The 21,662-nt window shown below is 42.8% G+C and overlaps 2 protein-coding genes across 2 annotated transcripts in view; both read right to left on the minus strand.

Annotated features, from left to right (window-relative positions):
• Nucleotides 1–1,188: 1,188 nt before the first annotated feature.
• On the minus strand, nt 1,189–3,883 carry SLC35D3 (solute carrier family 35 member D3). Its single transcript, XM_044236700.1, has 2 exons — nt 3,445–3,883; nt 1,189–2,452 (listed from the first exon to the last, which is right to left on the minus strand). The coding sequence occupies exons 1-2, from the start codon at nt 3,881–3,883 to the stop codon at nt 1,620–1,622; spliced, it is 1,272 nt and encodes a 423-aa protein (XP_044092635.1). The 3' UTR covers nt 1,189–1,619.
• A 7,651-nt stretch (nt 3,884–11,534) lies between these two features.
• PEX7 (peroxisomal biogenesis factor 7) overlaps nt 11,535–21,662 on the minus strand; it is a 90,527-nt gene continuing 80,399 nt past the window's right edge. Inside the window, exon 10 of the mRNA XM_044248009.1 lies at nt 11,535–12,025. Coding sequence (XP_044103944.1) covers nt 11,957–12,025 — 69 coding nt within the window. The 3' untranslated portion in view covers nt 11,535–11,956. The remainder of the gene's footprint in view (nt 12,026–21,662) is intronic.

The raw sequence follows: 21,662 nt of genomic DNA on the forward strand, positions 1-21,662 counted from the left end.
ATTAATTCTTATTTTTAAGGAAGTCATAATAACCCTTACCAGCCATTTTTAACTGCAGACACATGAGGGCTCCTACATCTCCAACGGCTTGGAGAGGTACCTGTAGAAATGAGGAACTGCCTGGCCCACCCGTAACCCAGCACCAATCACAAGTTGCCACATCACACTTACTCACAGGCTTGTGGAGTCAAACTGATGAAGCTGAAACTTCCATTTTTGACACTGCCTTTTGTTTCATTTTTTGAAAAATGAAGAAAAATATAGGATACTACCATCTGAGCATCTCAGGAACATGCTGGCAAATAATGAAAGTGCCTTGTCTCAAGTTACCTCTCTGGAGGATTCCCTCTGGGTGCACTCTCCTATTACATCTCAGGCACCATGTTCACTGACGTCAGCAGTGGGAGGCTCTCATTGTGCCACCTGAGACAGTATTTTGTTTTACTTTATAATGGTTTTCTTGACTGGAAAATGAGACTGTCCTTGTGGTGGTTGGTGTTGTTTTAAAGTAAACTGCCCTGTTAACTGAAGAACTTCTCCATAGGGTGGCCCCCTACGTAGCAACAGTAGAACGTAAATGTGCCTGGAACAAATTTATAACACTTTGTTTTTTAGCAGAGAGGCTCATACTTTATTTTGACAAATGTAAGATAGAAAAATATCATAAAGTGAATATAGCAGTTGCTGTTTTTGTAACAGGTTTGGGATGGGCAGTGTGACTCAAAAGAGCTAGTTTAATGGGACGGATTCACTTCTGTTTGGGCTTCAGTTAATACCGAATTATTGTTCAGCCTTTGCATTTGCTTGAAAGAATATTGGACACAGTAAAACTGGCTTTTCAAAAGGTTACGGCATTCAATAATAAATATTATGAAGCAATGAACCCAAACAACCTTTAAAATAGTTTTATAATTACTAAAAACCAGCTTTAAACTTCGGGTTTAAAGCTAAGAACTCATATATTCAAAATACCTTTAACATTTTCTACCAATATACAATAGAATAATAGAATACTTTTTTTTAAGTGAAGAAAAATCAGAGCAAACATATTTCAGATGACTACAAACAGTAAACATCAATCCAGTGTATATATATGTCTATATACAGATGTATATAAATGTCTATATGTATACAGATGTATATAGACATATATATGTATATATATTATTTCAATAATATACTCTTGCCAGCTGGCTATAAAAACTGTAGCTCTACTATCACTGAAGATGTACCTGGGTCCTCTTTGAGCTTTTTAAGTGTGGGCATCCTGTCTATGCTCCATCTTTGGAAGGGGTGGACTGAGGAATTGTAAGTACATGCAGATATTTGGTTACGGTTATAAAGACATACAATTCGTGTGCCAGGAGTCTGCAGCCAGAACCGCTGCTTTCCCTCATTAAGCACCTTCACATGCTTTTGTCTCTGCGATGCCTCAGGTAAGCTCACGCTAAATAATTCACACGATGCTTACACTGTTACTGTCAGTCTGTTACAGCTTCCTTCTTTGCTTCCCTTCCCCACTCCTCAAAGAATAAAATCAGGCAGCCCCTCATTAAAATACAGTATCTCTAACATACAAAATAAGTGTATGTACATATATACATACATGCATTTCCTTTTCAAGGACTGGGTAACTCCTCATTTTCTATCAAATAATCCTTCTTCATGTACTTGGTTCCCCTAACTAACCTCCACACTTGGAGGTAAGCATCCTTCAGTGACCTCTTGCTCACTTCCTCCGGGCCAGCGGCTGTGTTGTGTGAGCTCCTAGCCACCAGCGGGCCTCCTCTGGGGCTGCCCCTTGCCTCTTGCCCACTCTTCTGAGTGGAGCCACCTGCTGCCTTGCCACCTTCTGACCCGCCATTTCCATCCTCCGCGGGCAGCTCCTCCATGACAAACGGCAGCTGATCTCCACTTGGCTGTGCCTCCTCTCCCCCCCGCTGCGTCTCTAGGTCCTCGTAGTTGCTTTGCTTTTTGGTCTCCAAGAATTTGGCCACACAGTAAATGATGGAGCCCAGGGTGTTCACCACCACCCCGGCAATGAACAGAGAGGTGGGCTCCACATCGCTGAAGGCCACCATGCCCACTGTGATGGTGGCGATGCTCTTCACCACACCCACGAAGCTGGTGGTCACCGCCGAGTTGATGTAGGTGCAGTGCAGCGTGGTGAAGTTCATGGCGCAGCCGATCAAGATGCAGGCCACGAAGATGCAGACCATGGCAGGGTCCTTCCAGCCAGGGAAGGTCCAGGCGTGTATAGAGTCGGTGCTGGCGAAGGAGCAGAGGACCAGCAGTGGGGTGGCGGACACGGCGATGACGTACTGAGCGGTCAGCGGCCCGTGCTCTGTGTCCGCGCTGGCCTTCTGGATGAGCACCAGGTAGGCGGCGTGCACCAGCACTGCCAGCACGCCCGTGACGTACCCGATGGGATCGCCGGTCAGATCGCCCGCTCCTGGAGCGCCCCAGGAGAACCGCGGAGCCAGGGCAGGAAGGAAAAAGAGAAGACCGCGGGTTGGCGAGGGTGGGTATTACTGGGACGACGCGTAGGGTTGGGGAGTAGACAGGATTCGCGTCCCAGCTCTGCCCACGGGTATAAAAAAGGCCAAGTTCAGCCAATGCCCAGTTCCAGGTATAATCGGTGGCGCCTTCCGGGCCATATCCTGGGGCACCCTGTCTAGTTCTGTCCCAAGAGAAAGGCCCGGGAGAGCACAAGTGCCCCCGGGGTAGGCATGGAGGTCACCCAGGCGCGTGGTACCCTGGCCTTCTCCGTGGTGTTCCGGAAAGAAGAGGGAACCCCAGCTAGTCTCTTCTAACCCCGGGGGCGGGCTGGGCGCCGAGCGAACGTCTCTCTCTCTCTCTCTCTCCCCTTCTCCCATTCCCGCCGGCTCCCTTTGGGTTCAGTCCTGCAAGCCCAGCTCTCAAGTGGGGCTCAATCCGCCTCCTCAGCACCTCACGAGGCGCCAGAGACCCCCAAATTAGCCTCCGCGGCTCAGGCTTGGTTTCCATTGTCCCTCGTCCCCCACCACTCCAGCACCGCGTAACCCAGGGAAGTTCACGGCCCCCCTTCTTCCGACTCAGCCTGGGGGCTCCAGTTCCCAGGCTCTGGAGGCTCCCCCACCCCTCCTGGAGGGAGCAAGGGAGATAGGGTGGAGGAGAGGGGAGGTTGGGGGAGGGAGGGAAGGGAAGGCGGAGAGGGCGATACCGGTTTAGGCAGGGGCGGGGGTCGGAAGCCTGGACTGGGGGGAGGGGTGCGCTCTGAAGGAGGAGGTCGGAGCGCTGGGGAAGGCTCGGCTTGGTCTCAGAAGTCCCGTTAGCGAGCCGAGCACCCTCATTCAAGCCTTTCTCTACCTTCCATCTGGAAGTGAGGGCCTTGCACTAAGTGATCCCCGCCATCTCTGTCGGGTGGGGTAGGGTGGGCCGGGGGTGGGCGCGGGTCCCGCTCACCTGCCAGGGCTGCGCCGCAGGTGGTGATGAGCACGGCCGCGAGCACCCCGGGCGAGGGCGCGCCGTTCTTGAGCACCAGAACGCCGATGAGCATGGTGACCAGGGGCAGGCAGCGCTTGAAGACCACGTACATGGGCAGGCTGAGGCCGCGTAGGGACCAGAGCGTGAGGCTGGACTGCAGCGTGGAGAGCACTGCGACCCCAGCGAAGGAGCGCGCCAGGCTCAGGCCGAAGGGGGGCACGGCGATGAGCCCCAGGCGCCGCAGCAGCTCCAGGCTCAGCGCCGCCGTGGAGCTGGTCAGGCACTGCACCAGGGTCAGGAAGGAGAACTGGTAGCGGCTGATGAGGAACTTGAGCAAGATGTTGAGGGAGCCCGAGAAGACCCCATGCGCGATAGCCACCGAGATGCCCAGCACGCGGCCCCGGCACAGATGCCGCATCGCGCCTGCCGCGCCGCACCCGGTGGTGGCGGAGCTCCGGGACCTGCGGGAGGAGAGCGGGGAAGAGAGCCGCGAGAGGCAGAGCGAGGGCGGCGGGGGTGACCGCCCAACCCCGCGGCGAAGGGCAAGGGGCGCCGGCTAGCTGCAGAGGGCACCTCCAGCCAGGCGTCCTCGCGGCTCCGCGGCTCCGCGTCCGACTGCCCCGCAGCTCCCGGGAGGCAGTGATGAGGGCGGGGGACTCCGAAAAGTGGCGGGGCGGGGGGGCTGGTCTGAGAGGAGTGGCGGGAAACCTAGCGACAGCGATTTGTAAGTATGTGACGAGCTGCGATGGGTTGCGTCCCGCGCGGTTTCCCAGTCAGGGCGGACGCTGTGCACCTGGAAGCCCGGGCAGCTGCAGCTAGCGGGACCCCACTCGCACCTCTCCCGCACCCCAGCGCCCATCCGGGCGGGCTCTCCGGGCGCCCTCCCCTCTCCTACCGCAATGTCAGCCGCTCACGCTGGCCTCTTCCTTCCAGCTCCGAGCCCGGGAGAGTGGGGTGGGGGATCCCGGGCACAGCTAAAGATTGTGGAAACAACAGCGCTCCAGGGTCGAGCTTATTAGCGGCAACAAGTGACAGCACCCTCGGCCCCAACCTTGCCCCTCCCTTCTGGAGCTTCAGAGGCTTTTCTGTCCGCCGCCCCTACGGGCACAGCCGCGGGACCTTGTCCAGTTGCCGGCCCGGAGAGGGGGAAAAGTCGGTGCCAAAGGGCTGCGGGGCTTCCTGATGCTTGGGCGCTCATATTGGAGAAACCAACAGCCCCAGGACACCTCTCCGGTTTGCTTTAGGACGCCAAGGCTGGCCTCTTCCCGTCGCGGGCAACGCGCTCTCCAGTCCGTGCGCTTTTCAGGGAGGCAACTGGGATGACTCGCGTGGCTCTGGGGGAGTTTCGGGGGTGGGGGCTCTGTGGCCCTGCCGGACTGCGGAGCCTGGGACACACGTTCCAAGTGGGGTAAGGATGTGAAATAAGCATAAAAGCAAAAGCTAAAGTCTCTGGAGGGAGAACCTTCCACTGATCTGGTGGATCGCGGAGGCGACAGTGCCCCAGAGGTGGGCGGGGAGCGACTGGCCAAGCTGGGAGGTGCAGGGGGGTGCGTTGCCGGGAGGGGTGGGGGAGGGCGTAGCGTGGGCAGGAACTCCCGGGCAAGACGGCGCCAAGACTAGATGTAGCTTTCTCTGGAACTTCTGGAACCGACCGCAGCCTGCCGGGCTGTCGTTGGCGACTTTGGGGAGCAAAGCCTACCTCTTACCTCCCTGAGCCCCTGCAGGACTTGAGAGCTGTTCACCTGCATCTGACTAAAAGAAAAAGGAAATTCTTATTTTCTGCGTGCACAAGGCTTCTGTGACCCTCGGTCTGAATTTCGTTCCCTGGAAAGTAAAGCCCGGACGCGGCAACTCAGCAAAGGGGTTCGCTCAGCCGAGGTCGCAGCTAAAAGCCAGACACATTCAGTTTTCGCGTTGCTTTAAAATTATGGACTTGGCCAGGGTTTGGGAGCGAGGAAGAGAGCTTGAAATTGCTGCGCACCACCGCTCACTTCCGTTCACTTTTCCTAGCCACCCACTCCCAAGGGGATCCCAACCTCCTAACCCTTATCTGCTGCACGAACTAATATACACGAACCGTTTCTTTAGTGATTGTTTTGTTTTCTCTGCGACACTTCCAGCCCGGATACTGAAGCAGCGATTATTTTTACCAGAGCAAAAAAATAATTTCCACCAGGGACTAGCAGCATCACTGCAGTCCTTATTCAGGGCCAGCTTTGCATGTGCTGGGAGATCACGTTGGTGGGAGAGATCTAGGTTTCAACCAGTCTGGCCCATGGCCTAGTAGGGCCACCTCCCTGCCCCCCTCAGGTGGACACTCAAGAAAATGTTTGCAAATGGCTCAGTGCGTCAGCTTTCCAGGAATAACACTGGAAAGCAATCTACCAAACCCTGGGCTTCTGGTTCCCTGGGAAATTCTTTGTTTTTGTTGCTAACAGCTAGGGTTACACACTGTTGGCTGGTTCATGGACTCTGTTTTTCAAGTGATGTTCTCTCTTTAGGAAATGGGGTCTTAAGTAACGTTACATGTATTTGTGTAGTATAAGCATATAAACAAAGTATAATCAGATTTTTAAGAAACTTGAAGATTAACTTTTCAAAGAAATCAGCAAATAACAGATCTCTGCTTCTGGGGACCATTCCAATAAAAGCCACCTTAAGTGAACACAATAAAGAACTGTCTGCACAGACCTAGTTTTGGAATGATTCATTTCTGCCAGCAATATAATTGCTTCCATTTGTGATCCTAACATTAGGTAAAAGATTTGGGGCTGATTCAGCTATCTTACCCTTCTCATTTAGGCAAGAAAATTTAGCTTAATACTGGAAACGTACATTGGCATGAAACAATTAATTTTCTCCACTTTATTGCATATAATTCTTTTCCATTAGGGCTTTCATTTAAAAAAATTAGTACCATCTCCCACACCAATTACTAGATAAGCCCTTAAAGAAAAATGGGAAAAACAAGAATACTATGTTTAGCAAGGTTAATTGAACAAGAATGTAGATCTGAAGGTCAAAAAGCTATTTGACCTACTGGTATCAAGCTCCATTATCTTTGGAGCTACTTAATACATATTGATGGCATTAAGTAAATCCTTTAGTTCGTTCATTTGGCAAATATACAGTGAGTATTTGGGGCCAGGCAGGTGGTTAGCCATGGAGAATTCAAAGATGAGCTCATCTCAGTTCTTAGGGATTCACAGGTGGAGATGAGGCAACACAATGATGCTTATGCTACAGTGGGGCCTCCTGTCAGAAACAGGGGAGCAACAAAGAAGACAATAAAATCAGCTTTCTCAAGACATCCTGGAGAAGGAAATATGGTCTTCTTTCATTATTTTTAATTGCAAACATAACCCATTCTTATTATAGTATGTAAAAAGAAACAAACTTTAGAACAGTAACTGAACATGCTAACTTCAAGATCCCTCACCCCCAACCCCACACCAACACCACTACACAGAGCTGGCTCCTGGTGCAAACCATTAAGTTCTTACATATCTATGTATATATAATAATCCCCCTTTTTAAAAAAATGATAAAATTAGGATATCTACCTATTTGTGTATAATTTACTATTTTAAAAAGCATATTGTGGTGGGTTAGCCTCCAAGATCCCTGCTTCCTTGTAGTCACACCTTTGGTCAATCCCTCCTACGTTGCACCAGGGCTGGTCTGTGTGACCAATAAGACAGCAGAAGTGATGGCATTGCTTGCTAAGATTAGTTTATAAAAGACTGAAGCTTCCATCTTGAACTTTCTGTCAGCTCAGCCTGGAGGAAGCCAGATGCCATATTATAGAGACACTCAGGCAACCTGTGTAGGGTCCCACATGGTGGGCGCCTGCTAACAACCATGTGAATGACTTTGGAAGCTGATCCTTTAGCCCCAGTGGAGCTTCGGATACCTCCAGCCCCAGGTGACAGCTTCCCTGTCCTGTTCATGACAAAACTGGAGTCAGAACCACTCAGCTAAGTCGCCCTTGGGTTCCTGACCTATGGAAACTCTAAAATAAATGTATGTTATTTTAAGCAGCTATGTTTTGGGGTGCTTGTTATATAGAAATAGGTAACTCATACACCTATTGATAACAATGTATTTATTTACATTCTTTTTGATGATTATTCCACAGTATAACCTTTCTTCTGTAGACAGGCATCTAGAGGTCACCAAACAATGATGTAATGAATACCCTTGGACATTTGTTCTTACATTCTCTGTACCTATTTGGGGTGGGAGCATACAGACAGGGAATTCTAGAACTGGAACTGCTGAGTCATTTAAATCTTCACTGCCAAACTGCCTTCCAAACAGGTATATAGCAGTGCTCTCCCCCTGCTTTTTTAAAGATTTATTTATTTATTTTTAGAGCAAAAGAAGAGCATGAACATGGAGAGGGTGCTTTAGCAGGGTTGTGGCGGGGGGGGGGGGGGCGGGCAGAAGGAGAGGGAGAGAGAAACTCAGGCAGACTCCCCTCAAATGCAGAGCCTGCCCAGGGGATTCATCCCACCACCCTGAGATCATGACCTGAGCTGAAATTAAGAGTTGGACACTCAACCAACTGAGCCAGCCTGGTGCCCCAACAGTGCTCATGTTAACTTAATATTGTCAGTATTTTAGTGTTTGCCAAACTGATAAGCAAAAGAACAAAAAACAAACAACACCCCCTCAAAATGCCAAACCTAACAACAACAAAAACAATGGACTCTCATTTTAATTTGCATTTCTTTGTGGTCTATTAACAAAGACTAGGCATTATTTTTGAAGGGTTCTAAACATTTGCATTTTTACAGCTGTTAATTATCTATTGTTATCCTTTGTCCACTTTTATGTTTGGTCATTTTAAGTGATTTTTAGAGAGCTCTTTATAAATTATGGCTATTAATTTGTTATATATGTTGCAAATATAGCTTCCACTCTATCTTAGCTTTGCTAATGGTATATTTTGCTATTTTAATTTTTGTATGTTGTAGTCTTTTCCTTTAGTCATTTCTCATAACTTTCAAATGAGAAATGTGTGACCAAGCTCCACTGTATACCTGAAACCAATGTAACATTTTGCATCAACTATCCTTCAATCAAAAAGAAATAACAATTCAGTGAGTCAAGAGCAGGTCAAACCAGGAACGTGGACTACCTTGGACAAAGACAGAAATGAAAACTTGCATTATTTATACGGGGAGTCTGTGAACACAGCCATGTTGTGGACCACAAAGTTGGTCATCACGTGGAGGGAAGCAATGCTGCTGAGAGAGGCAGGGGCTAGCCCCAAAGGACTGCAGCTTTCTGATTAATGAGCTTGAACTTTTCTTATAGGTGATCCTATACACAGACTAAGGTTGTACACTCAAATTGATGTAATCAGATCACATTTTTAGATCTGTCTCCAACAGGTGTGTTGGGGAGGATGGCTCCAAGGGCACAAAACTAGAAATAGACCCCTCATTTAGGAAGGGACTATCTGCTGGGATCGTCCAGAGAAAACTTAATAATGGCTTGAACCAGGGCAGTGGTGGTTGGATTGAAGGGAGGAGACAGAATGGAGACATATCAGGGGCAGGGGGGTTCAAGGGGCAGGACTTATGTGATGCGTCTTGGAGTAGAGAGGTGGGCAAAAGGGAAGGAACAAGAATGGTATTTAAACCTTTAGCTTGAGCCCCTGGGTAGACAGTACTGGCAACGAATGAGAAAGCATTGGCCAGAGGAGTCCATTAGGGAACAAGACCAGTGTGTTTTAGAAGAAAATGAGCACAAAGGCTATGGGAGAGCTGGGTGGGGGAGGCAGGAGATAGATATTTGGAAGTTTTCAGTAAATATATGGAAGTAAAAAATATGTCTCACTCAAGAAGAGGCCTGCTAAGAAATTAATGAATTCTTTTTGGGAAGAGCCAAATGATAGCCAAGTTGGTCAGTTATAAAGTGCAAGAGGTATAAGAGACAGTGGGCTCCCAGCCTGGATCTTCTTGGGGTGACATACCTTGGTAGGGTCGCTCCACATCCAGGGTCAGCTTCTTAGCAATTTAGACTTCAGATCCAATCACAGCCGATTCATATTCCAGCTCTATGTTTGTTGGCTCCTAGACTCCTGAGAGCCGTCTTCTTTGTCTGCAAAACTGGGAGGGCTTCCTTGCCTTTGATTTATGTAAATCAAAAGGAGTAACATACAGAAATCATCTCCCATTGTGTCCAGATCACAGAAGAAGTTGGGAGAGGCAGGCAGGAGGAAAGCTAAGAGCTCACTGGCCAAGAGACCAATGATGTCCTGAAGCTGCTTGGCTTGGGAACTACGAAGAATTTAAAAATCTTCGGAATTCTCTTTCAGGAGAGAATCCAGCACCTTGGCTTCTAGTTTTCCAATCCTAGCCCCAGGGAACCCACTGGATAAACATTCATCCACACTCTTTCATACTGAGGAATTCCAAGAACCTGAGTTAAGTATTATGGAGTTAGGGTTCCAGATGTCTCTCACGTCCTCAAAATTGAGGGGCGTAGTGGAAATCAAGAGAGATGTTAGTTTTTAAATCACAAGTATATGTTTCAAAAGATACATGAAAGATTATTTTAATAAAATCTCTAGCATTCTCAAAGGAAAGTAAGTAATTTTGTTTCATTGTAAATGGGCCCTGGGTGAGGTCTTTTTAACAGTCTGTGATAAATCCAGCTGCTAGAAGACCCCCACTGGGAACCTGCTTTTAGTGAACTGCGCTTGGTGTGATGCCTCTTGTTCTGGAAGAACTGAGAAACAGCTCCATTGGCCTGATCATCATGACAGCCCTAAGGATGTGTCCGACCATGTGATCCTTACATTATACTCACGTTATGACAGTTGTGTCCTCTCCCAAAACAATTTGTATTGATTGGTCTAAGAACTAAAAAGAGTTGTACTTTTCCCTGAGTGCATTCACTCATGTAACAAAAATTTCTTGACAAGGTGTGGTACTAGGGCCACGCCTGCGACAGGACAAAGTCCCTGCTGTTAGGTCTTGGGCGCTGAATTGTGTACTCAACCAGGCTTCCCATTTTTGCTGCTGGGAGCAACTTTCTAGGACTCTGGGGCACAGATGTTCAAGTCCCACTCACGACTTCACTTTCTGCTCCTTTTGTTTTATCTCTTATGTGGTCTTGCTTTTGTATGTTGTAAGCTGTCAATTTTTCTTTTTCTGGGACAAATAGACAAATATGTAATGTAAATACATACATAAAACAATATACATATATTCTAATTTTTGTTGCGTTATTACAAATATATTTTGCTCTTTAAAATTCTCAAAAACTTGTTAAAAATAACAATTTATGCCATTTATATTTTATTGTAATATTATATAAAAATATGTTATGCAAAGTTGTTTTGCTAATTTTTCCCTTTCCACATATTAGGTTTCCCCCCACACACACAGGTCATCTGCACTTAGGGATTTTTCTAGGAGATTTAGGGAGGTACTGACTGAGCAGGGTTTATGGCATTACTTAGGGATAGTTTCAAGGGTAACTGCTTGAAACTTATTAATAGGACCTAAGACTTTTTGCCCAGTGACCAGTTTTTTTTGTTGTTATTTTTTTATTTGATAATAGAGAAGTAGGAAGAGAGAAATATAGGGTGAGGTTGTAACATCTAAAAAGATATGAATAAATATAAAAAACATGGAAGCTTTTAACTCACAGCATTCCATGTTCTTTTTTTCTTTTTATTTGTTTATTTGACAGATAGGGATCATTAATAGACAGAGAGGCAGGCAGAGAGAGAGGGGGAAGCAGGCTCCCTGCCAAGCAGAGAGCTCGATGCAGGGCTCCATCACAGGACCCTAAGATCATGACCTGAGCTGAAGGCAGAGGCTTAACCCACTGAGCCACCCAGGCGCCCTGCATTCCATGTTCTTAAAACATGCTACCAGTCCTTAAGATAATCTCATTCCCAGAACATAGCAGATGCTCAGTAAATACTGCTGAATAAATCAAATCTATATTACAGCACTCTTACTGAGCCACAGATACCTCTATATTATAAATAGTATTGTATTCATATATATATAAACTATATTAGAAAAAGCAATCTTGCTAGGATGTCATAAAATCATAAGTAATCAAGAGATATAGTTTATTTTAATTTTTGCCAACAGCAGTGATTATATTTTACATCAAAAATGACAAATTAGAAATGAAATATATCACTATCAATATAATCTAGAGATCTCCCATATTTTAATCCATTTCACAATACAGAGATCACATTTCAATCGACACTACAAGAGGTACTAGAACATCAATTATTCCTTAGGATTTTAAGAAATATGGCTTATGTACCAGGCTTAAATTGTGAACCAAAGTCTTTATCAGCTGCCTCAAAATGATCCCAAGGTAAATTTTTAAAATTTGAAATCTGAATAGCTCATAAAAGCATAATATCTATGTTATCAATAGTTAATTTATTTCCTGTTAAGTAGCTCTCAGCCTCAGTCTCCTTTGCTTCTGACTGGGGGAGTCCATCTCAAGCAGGCATAGTAAGGCAAACAGGATCATATATCTTTATTGTTTCATCCCAAGCACAATCAGCCACCTAGAAAACAAAAAGGAAGTAAGCATAATTTACAAACATTCAAGGTTGGCAGCAAAAGCTGAAGTCATTGAGAGTGGAAGCAGATCATACAGTGGTAAACGTTATTTTAAATAGGAAGAAGGTGTATTTTCCCTCTTAAGGATACACTTCAGGGATTGTTTCCAATTGATGGAAATTGCCTGAAGGATTTCCTGCCTCACCATTAGCTCACCACAGTCGCACCTCACCCCAGAAGTACATACATCATCCCTATATATCTCAAGATAAATGAAAAAACTGGGAACTGAGGCACCATGTTAGATATAGTGGGGACAGAAAGGAGATAAAGTACAGCTCTTGCCTTCACAGAATGGTTCTTTTAAGACCTGTGGTGGGAAGTGCTCTAATAGAGACTCTCAGAGGAGGGACTATCTGAATCCAAGTCGGGTGGTATCAGAAGTCTTTAGAAAAGCTATGGTATTCACCCTGGCCCTCTTTAGGGGCAGACATGGGCGACAAAGACATTCAAGTCTAAAAGTCGTAAAAACATGAAAGGAGGAAAGGCCATGGTGCTCAGGAACTGGGTGTTAAAAGGTTTGTGAGTATAGCAATGTATCAGAGACTAAGATTAATATATAAAATCAATTGTAGGGGCACATGGGTGGCTCAGTTAATTAAGGGTCTGCCTTCAGCTCAGGTCATGATCCCAGAGTCCTGGGATCAACTCTGCTTCTTCCTTTCCCACTCCCTCTACTTATGCTCTCCTCCCTTCCCCACCCCCATCAAATAAATAAATAACATCTTAAAAAAATAAAATCAATTGTATCAAATAACAAAGTACTTAGTAACACATTTAATAAAAGACATGCAAAGCAGCCACACTAAAAACAAAAACACTGCTCAGAGAAATTGAAGAGGCCTAAATAAATGACGAAATATGTTCAAAGGTTCAATAATGTTCCAAATTTAATTCTCCCTCACAAAATTTATAAATAATTCATTATCTCAGCAGGCTTTTTAATAAAAATGGACAAGGTGGCTTTTAAAGTTTATGTGGAAATGCCCAGGACCTAGAATAGCCTAAAGAATCTTGAAAATTAACAGCAAAAATGTACTTATACTTACTACCTGATTCATAACTAACCATAAAATTGTAGTAATCAAAACAGTGCAATGTTGGTATAAGGATATACAAGTAGATCAAGGAACAGAACAGAGTTCAGGAATAGACCCCACACTTTTCATCCAATGTACCAAAACAATTCAACAGGGAAAAGAAGGTCTTTACAACTAATAGTGCTAAAAATGGATATCCATATGGGGAAAAAAAATGATCCTCAGCCCCAACTTCACACCAGAAACAAAAAGTAATTTCAGGCGGATGAGCCATGAACCTAAATCTAAAAGCTAAAGGTATAAAGCTTTGAGAAGAAAACATAGAATATATTCTCAATCTGAAGATAGGTGAAGATTTTTTAGACAGGACACAGAACGCATTACCCACAAAAATTTGCTAGGTGCAATTGAAAATAAAACTTTTGCTCATCAAAAGACACCATGAAGAAAATAAATAGGTAAGAGACAGAATGGGAAGAAATGCTCCCAAAACAAATGCATCTGATAACATGTATCCAGAATAAAATATAAAGAACTGTAACTCAATAATGAAAAGACAATGAAATTAAAAACAGGCAAAAGCCTTTACTAACAGACAGAAAAAGATATATGACCAATAAGTAGATAAAAAAAAAAAAATGTTCAACATCATTAGGCACCAGGGAAATACAAATAAAAACCATAATACAATATGGCCACAGACTCAGGAGAAGGGCTAAAATCAAGGACAGACAGTATCAAATGTCAGCAAGGATGCCAAGCAGCTGTAACTTGCACACGTGGCTGCTACAACCACTTTGGGCAACTGGCTGTTTCTACGAAGTTAACCATATACCTATCTTTAAACTCAGTAATTCCACTTCTAGAGGTTTATCCTAGACAAATGAAAATGGCTTTATGTAACAATGCATAGCAAGAATGCTCACAGCAACGTCATTCACCATAGCACAACCCGGAAACAACCAAAATCTCCCTGGACAAGAGAAGGTAACAAACTGTAATAAATTCCCGCAGCGGATTGTTACAGAGCAACACGCAGAGGGTGCTATCAATATGCTCAACAATGGGGATGACTCTCACAGACATTACATTGGTGAAAGAAGCCAAAAACAAGAGTCACTTACAGGCACTTCCATCGTATATGTTTGAAAACAGTCGAAAATTAATCTAAGATTAAAACAAACAAACAAACAAACAAATGGAAAAGTTTTGTCTTGTTTCTTCAGCTGGAGGTTGAGATGGGACTGGGGGAGGCTGGACAGAGATAGAAGAGAAGTTTGGAGGAAGAGGCAAATGTTCTATATTGTGATGGGTGCAGATTGCACAGTGTACCTGTCTGTCAAAACACAGATCTAAGACTGTACATTTGGATTTATATAACTGATACCTAAATCTAGTAAGAATAATAAAGACACTAATAATAATAACTGAACGGAGGTGGGACATGAGTAGAGGGATAAATAAAACAAGGATGTTGATCATTGTTGAAGCTGGGTAAGGGAAGAAGTTCATTATCCTATTCTATTAACTTTCAATATGTGTGAAATTTTTCATAATAAAAAAAATCCAAAAATGTAGACAGTGAAATGAAGGATGAAGTGGCATGAGAGAGATTTTGACTGAAGTTATTTGCACTCTATTTCCCACCTGTAATGGTTAAAAAGGCTGAGTTTCACAAAGGAACTCATAGTCTTAGAGCACAGTCAAATTTCCGGGCTGTCACCGTGTACAAGAACCACTCATATTGATCTGAACACATTAACTCCTTATCACTCACTAACAGTATTTTAGATCACAATCCACACTGAGAGAGCAGTAGAGATGTAAGTGTTAAACACCAGACTCTTCAAGATCTGATTGCTACCTACTTCTTTGTTTCTTACTGCACCAGGCTCACACACTCAATCCCTGCCTCTCGTTCATGCCTCTGTGCTGTTGTCCTTTCACCGATCCCCTCCCGAGTCACCTCTCTTCTCCCTCCCTGCCTCTATCCCCCTCGCCTTGTTCTGCCTGGAGAGGATACCTCTCTCTGAAGAACTGGGCTAAGCATTACTCCCTCTTTGAACTCATTCACAGCACCTAGGCTATTCGGCTGTACTTACTTATTGACATGTGTGTCTTCGGCTCCTTGAAGGCACAGACCCTGTCTTGCTATAGTATCTAATGACTCAATAAATACTAGCTCAGAGAATGTATTTTGCAGACTAAGACTGCAGAGAAAAACGGTTTCTCAAATTTGTACTGAAGTAGCAGAGCTGCAGCCAGAACCAGAATCTGTTGAGTCTGTCCACCAGAAAAAAGTGCCTCATAAAAGGCAAACTGACATTCATTATCTGCCTAATCCTGCCATTGGAAGTGTTTATATCATGGGACACAAAGATTATATTAATTTACCCCTGTCTCATCTGTGTATATTTTTTTCAAGTGCTAGACCTTTCCATATGTTATTTACTCAGGACTTCTTTACTCAGAACTTAAATAACTAACAAGTATCAAGGCCAATGAATCAACAAATGTTCATCTATGAATTAATTGGTAAAACCAAGAAGACCTCAAACTGCAATGATATGTAATTATGAATAGTTGATTCAAATTAATGCAAATAGTATTTTTTCATTAACTCATTAACTAAACTCTGGCTAGTGCCACAAGTTTAAAAAAGCTTATGATAAAAAAAAATAATAATAAGGTAAGAAGTAAAGTGCTCTATTAAACTAACAGAGAGGTGCCAGACTCTCCAAGATAGGCACAGTGGACTTCCTGGTAAGGAAAGATGGTGGTATGGTCCCTGGCAGTGTGGGCAGGGCTCCAAGGACTCTGCAGGCTCTGCTTCCCACTTAATTCTGTGGCTGACAGTAAACACAAGGCTCTATCTTAATGTCCCCTACTACCCATCTGAGGCCAGTCTGAAAGACATTAAAAAAAAAAAAAGACTTCAAAAATAAACGTCAACAAAAATACTGAAAGAGAAACACAGTGAATGACATGAAACCAAACAATCTCCTTTAGAGGATGAGACAGACTCATTCTTCAGCTGTGGTCAAACAAAGCGAGGAATCTTTCCTAGCTCCTCTCCTACTTCTTCACAACAAAAGCCATCTTTCTGTCCCATCTGCAGGAATACACTCCTAGCTACGAAGACTCCTTCAAGGCCAGGCTCAGGATCGAGAAGGAGAAGAGATAATAGAGTGTCTCCTTTCTCATCTATGGAAGATCCTCTTTCTCAGTTTCAGTCTCCTACACAGAGACTTACTTCTTTGCCCAGGACCTTGTTGTCAGGAAAAACTGAAAGACTGCCATCAGCAAAAAGACTGCTAGGTGTTGTATCAGTGAAATGCTGGCACTGTCCTAGGGCCCCACAGGGTTACCTCATTATGTGGGGGTCTATGCCTTTCCCTGTCTTTGACCGGATTATTTTACAATGCTGTAAGTTATAGAAAACTGATAGTAATCAAATGATTCTCACCCATTAAAGTTGCAATGGGTGTCATCCTGTTGAGATACAACTGATGCTTCTCCTTGTCCCCCAGAAAACATTTCAAATATTACATTTTATTGCCCTGTGGCTATTGCCCAGTTCTGCCCCTATGAGGTAAGTTCATTTCAGCCTTCAGGGACTGTCTGTTTCTGTCTTTTCTTTGGTTCCTCAGAACTATTTGTAAAATCTTTCATGAGTTACATAAATCCTGGATTTATGTTCATTTATGTTCATGACACACTTATGTGAGAGTCATGATTGCAATTTTGAAAATCATCCTTTAACATGGCTCCATCCAAGGATATAGCTTATTTGCTTCAACAGGGAAATCAGTATTTCTGTGGAACAAAATAACCCTTGCTTTCTCATAGGAGATGACACAGTAACAGAAAAGCCATTTCATTTAAAAGAACAAACACGAAATGGAGAGAATGGGTAGATAATTATACTAGGAAAGAAAGCAAAGAATAATTGTTAAAATTGGGCATGAAATTGAGCTCTACATCTCCTGGCAGCAAAGGTTAAAAAAAAAAAAAAGGCAAACAATAATGTAAGAAATGCAAATATCACAATCAGTTTACCAGTTCATCAGAAGAGATCAAGTTTTTCCTAGCACATCCCTGGTTATAAAAGAAATATATAATACGCTTCTATTATAAAAGTCATTCAGTGCTAAAAGAGTGGTTTTAGAAGAGATAAAAAGTCATTCTTTCTATGGCTGTTTTTAAAATAAACATCTCAAAATACAGTAGGAGTCAAATATTCTTGAGGGAGAATTCTCTTCCTTTCTAGAGGAGAAAGAAGAGTTTCATTTGCAATTAATATAATGGAAAACATCTTGTGCCATAGTTTCACATTTATTTGAAAGAAAAGTTTCAAATCTGGTGTGCCGATGTGTGGTAGAAGATAGTGAGTTGGGGGGAGGACTCAGGGAAAAAAAAAAAAAAAAAAACACATGACTGAATCATCTCCAGAGAACAACAGCAGCCCTTCCTGAAGCATTCCTGCCCCCAAAGCTTGTGTAGCTTCCTGATCTTGTTCTATGTGAGGCAGTAGCCAGAATTTCTACATAAAATACATAAGAAAATTTTATTAATCATGTAAGCTGTGTAAGCTACGGTTAAAACCAATAGTTGATTTATTTTTTTATTTGATATTTGCACCCTGCTGAGTTCTAAGAGGACTTAAGTGGTTTATAGATTAATGCACAGGGCCGAATAAATACAGATTCAGGGGAAAATATCTGTTTTAAAGGGAACAAATGGAGCAAAAGCTTTCAGGCATCAGAGCTGAGCACATCACAACACTTAGAGAATAAATCAGGCTCTGGGCTTTATGGTAACTAGGGAGAAAATGAGAGTATACTGGGTAATATGCTTTCTGTTCTCTAACAACACAAACATATGGATGTAAACATTTTTGTGTAATTAAACCTGAATAGGATTTTCAGCAATTACACATCTTGGTTAAACCTGTATTCTCATGTTTTGTATAGTAAAACTTGAGTAAATACTGTTGAATTAATGAATGAGTGAGTGAGTGAATCCAGATATGAGTAGTGGTTTTCCTCCTCCAAAGAATTTCTGGAGTAGGGTTTCACCCACGGTAAGGAGCACCTGGTCAGGTGTGAGTCAGAGATCTAGGTGAGGGCAACAAGTTGTACAGGAATGCGGAATATATGTGATTATTGAGCATCATGAATGTTATTTAAAGAGATTTCACAGGGAGCCTTCTTTTCTAACCCAGAAGCTCTTAGTCCAACATTCCTCTGCACTACAAAGCTACCTAAAACATAATTCATATATATATATATATCATATTTATATTCATCCATTTATTTAACAAATATTTATCGAGTATGTCTTCTGTCAGAAGCATGCGGAGGACACTACAGTAAACAAGATGGTGCTGGTGTCTGACCCCACAGATCTAGAGTCCAGCAAAGAGATGGATAAATAGACAGCCACAATGCAGAGAAATATGGACAAAGACAGAAGAGTTATAAGGTCCAAAGTAGTAGGGGGTCACCATAACCAAATGTGAGGAAAGTGGATATCATCTAACCTGTGGCTTAAAGGAGAAGGATGCCTCGGCCAGACAGCATTTGGTGTTGCTATTGCTTGGTGGGGTGGGCAGGGGCGGGGGACAGACACTGGAGAGAAGCAAAGTGCTCTAAGCAGTAGAAAAAATAAGAATAAGAATAAACAAATAAATAAGAATAAGAATAAACAAAGACCTAAAAGTTATAGCTTTAAAACAACTAAATTGCACTATAACTCCTCAGGTGAAACCCTTAATCTTTGGAGACAGGCTTTTTCTCTGACTCGTGCCTAACTCCCATCTAGGGTTTTTTGAGGGCTGGCTGCCAAGGCCTACCTTGTTTGACCCTCTCCCCTGACTGTGACTGTGCACGTGGATACCACAGAGCAGGACTTTCCAGGCTCTACTTCTTCTGCCCAAGGATATTCAAGTGGAAGATGTATTCCATAACCTGCACGCTTCCGCTATAGTACATCATCCCTGTGCTCTCTGAATTTCCTTTCATCTCACATCAAAATGCAAATCTTTTCATTAAAACTCAGAATTAAAGTTACCAACATCATAGGAAAAATGGTTTGTCAAAATGTTACGTTTCTTTACTTATAAATCTTGACAGAATCTTGTTACTATTTTTGAAATCTTCTATCTTCTAGGTAGTGAACAACAACTAATAGGATAAAATTCCATTTAAGTTCGATTTTTAGTTATTTCATTTTCACTTTTAATAGCAAAACAAACATTCCTGTTTTAAGAAAAAGTTCACTAATTAGAAATATGAATTTCTCGCTATGTCAATTCTTTAAAAAATATAATGAAGGTTTCTGGAAAAATGGAATAGAAATTTCTTGTCACTCTCAATTTTGGGGACAATTGTTTTTGCCCTTGGGAAATTTGTTCAATTTACTGTAATTGTCTGCATGACATATGGCCTTTTTAGTAAAAATGAACAAGAGGAACAGGCAGAAGGATGACGAGAGAATGAAAGAAATTCCTAACAGTCAACTCTAAATTTGGAAAAGGCAGCCCAGTTATTATGTTGCAGTGTATTAAATTATGGGCTAATGCAAGAGCAGGTTTTACCTATTCAACCAACTTCCAGGAGGAAGTGACTATAAAGAACACGGCTTATTGCGTTAATGATTATGGAGTTTTGAGTAAAAGTAAGGAAAGAGTTGACTGATATACTAAACATCCTTTTCATTCATTCATTCATTCATTCATTCAATATTTATTGAGTACATATCTATCAGGTAGTTTACATTAATCTACTTTCTATATCCTGGCACAGAGCTGGCACTCAAATATTTACTGAAGCAAAAAGTAAATGGAGAGAAGGAAGAGAAGAACTTGTACTGGACTCTGAAAGGCAGAAATACTTTGTCCAGGGAGAAGGGGGGAAGAGTGAAGGAAATAGTGGCAAACACATGCAGATGACAAACAACAAAATATAATTGGTATATAACAGAGGGATTACATGGGATGCTGGGAAATAAAACTAGATAGCAATACAGATTATAGTGAATCTTAAAAGCAACATTAAAAATTCAGACTCAGAGCACTTGGGTGGATCAGTCAGTTAAGCATCTGATTCTTGATTTTGGCTCAGGTTGTGATCTTGGGGTCCTGGGATGGAGTCCCACCTCTGGCTCCCTGCTCAACAGGGAGTCTACTTGGGATTCTCTCCTCCTTCTGCCCCTCCTGCTTATTCTCTCTCAAATAAATTAATTTTTTGAAAGTCTCTTATTGAAATACAAATCACAACCACAATGAAATACCACCTCACACCAGTCAGAATGGCTAAAATTAACAAGTCAGGAAATGACAGATGCTGGCAAGGATGTGGAGAAAAGGGAACCCTCCTACACCGTTGGTGAGAATGCAAGCTGGTGCAACCACTCTGGAAAACAGCACGGAGGTTCCTCAAAAAGTTGAAAATAGAGCTATCCTTTGACCCAGCAATCGCACTACTGGGTATGTATCTTAAAGATACAAATGTAGTAATCCAAAGGGGCATGTGCACCCGGATGTTTATAGCAGCAATGTCCACAACACCCAAACTATGGAAAGAACATAGATGTCCATCAACAGATGAATGGATAAAGAAGATGTGGTATATATATATATATACAATGGAATACTATGCAGCCATCAAAAGAAATGAAATCTTGCCATTTGCGATGATGTGGATGGAACTAGAGGGTATGATGCTGAGTGAAATAAGTCAATCAGAGAAAGACAATTGTCATATGATCTCCCTGATATGAAGAATTTGAGAGGCAATGTGGGGGGTTTAAGGGGTAAGGAAAGAAAAAATTAAACAAGATGGAATTGGGAGGGAGACAAACCATAGGAGACTCTTATTTTCACAAAACAAACTGAGGGTTGCTGGGGGAAGGGGGTTAGGGAGAGGGTGGTTGGCTTATGGACATTGGTGAGGGTATGTGGTATGGTGAGTGCTGTGAAGTGTGTAAGCCTAACAATTCATAGACCTGTAACCCTGGGGCTAATAATACATTATATGTTAATAAAAATAATTTAAAAAATTTTTAAAAGTCCCTTATTAAAGACACATAATTTCTTCTAGAATTCTGCATATTAAAAATTATTTTTCCTCTGTATCACACAAAAATACTTACACAGTTGTTGCCATGCAAATGTAATTGTTCCTGTTTTATTTTCTAACCTGATTACTGGCATCTACATGGTATTCATTCTTGCACATTTATTTTTACTAATCTTATTGAACTCATTATTTTTAATAGGTTTAAAGTTGATTTTCTGGTTTATAACACTGACAATCATATGGAGTTGATATGAACACCTTTGTCAGTATACCTTTTAAAGATATTTATGTATCATTTTATTTTCTTCTATTACTAATTGGCTATGCCTTTTAGAACATGTTGATTATCCTAGTAAAGATGGTAATTCTCATCTTGTTCCTACCTTAAATGAAGCTACTGATAGATTTCAGGTCAAGGACTAACAAAATTAGATTTGTATTGTGGAAAGCTCTCCCCAGAA

The sequence above is a fragment of the Neovison vison genome, chromosome 1 (assembly GCF_020171115.1).
Source record: "Neovison vison isolate M4711 chromosome 1, ASM_NN_V1, whole genome shotgun sequence".
Classification (NCBI taxonomy): Eukaryota; Metazoa; Chordata; class Mammalia; order Carnivora; family Mustelidae; genus Neogale; species Neogale vison.

Bases quoted from the DNA above. Each gene is read 5' to 3' on its own strand.
- SLC35D3 (XM_044236700.1), bottom strand. From the start codon at position 3,883: ATGCGGCATCTGTGCCGGGGCCGCGTGCTGGGCATCTCGGTGGCTATC. The intron at 2,453-3,444 runs GTGAGCGGGACC...GGGGCGCTCCAG, and splicing joins CTGCGGCGCAGCCCTGGCAG to GAGCGGGCGATCTGACCGGC.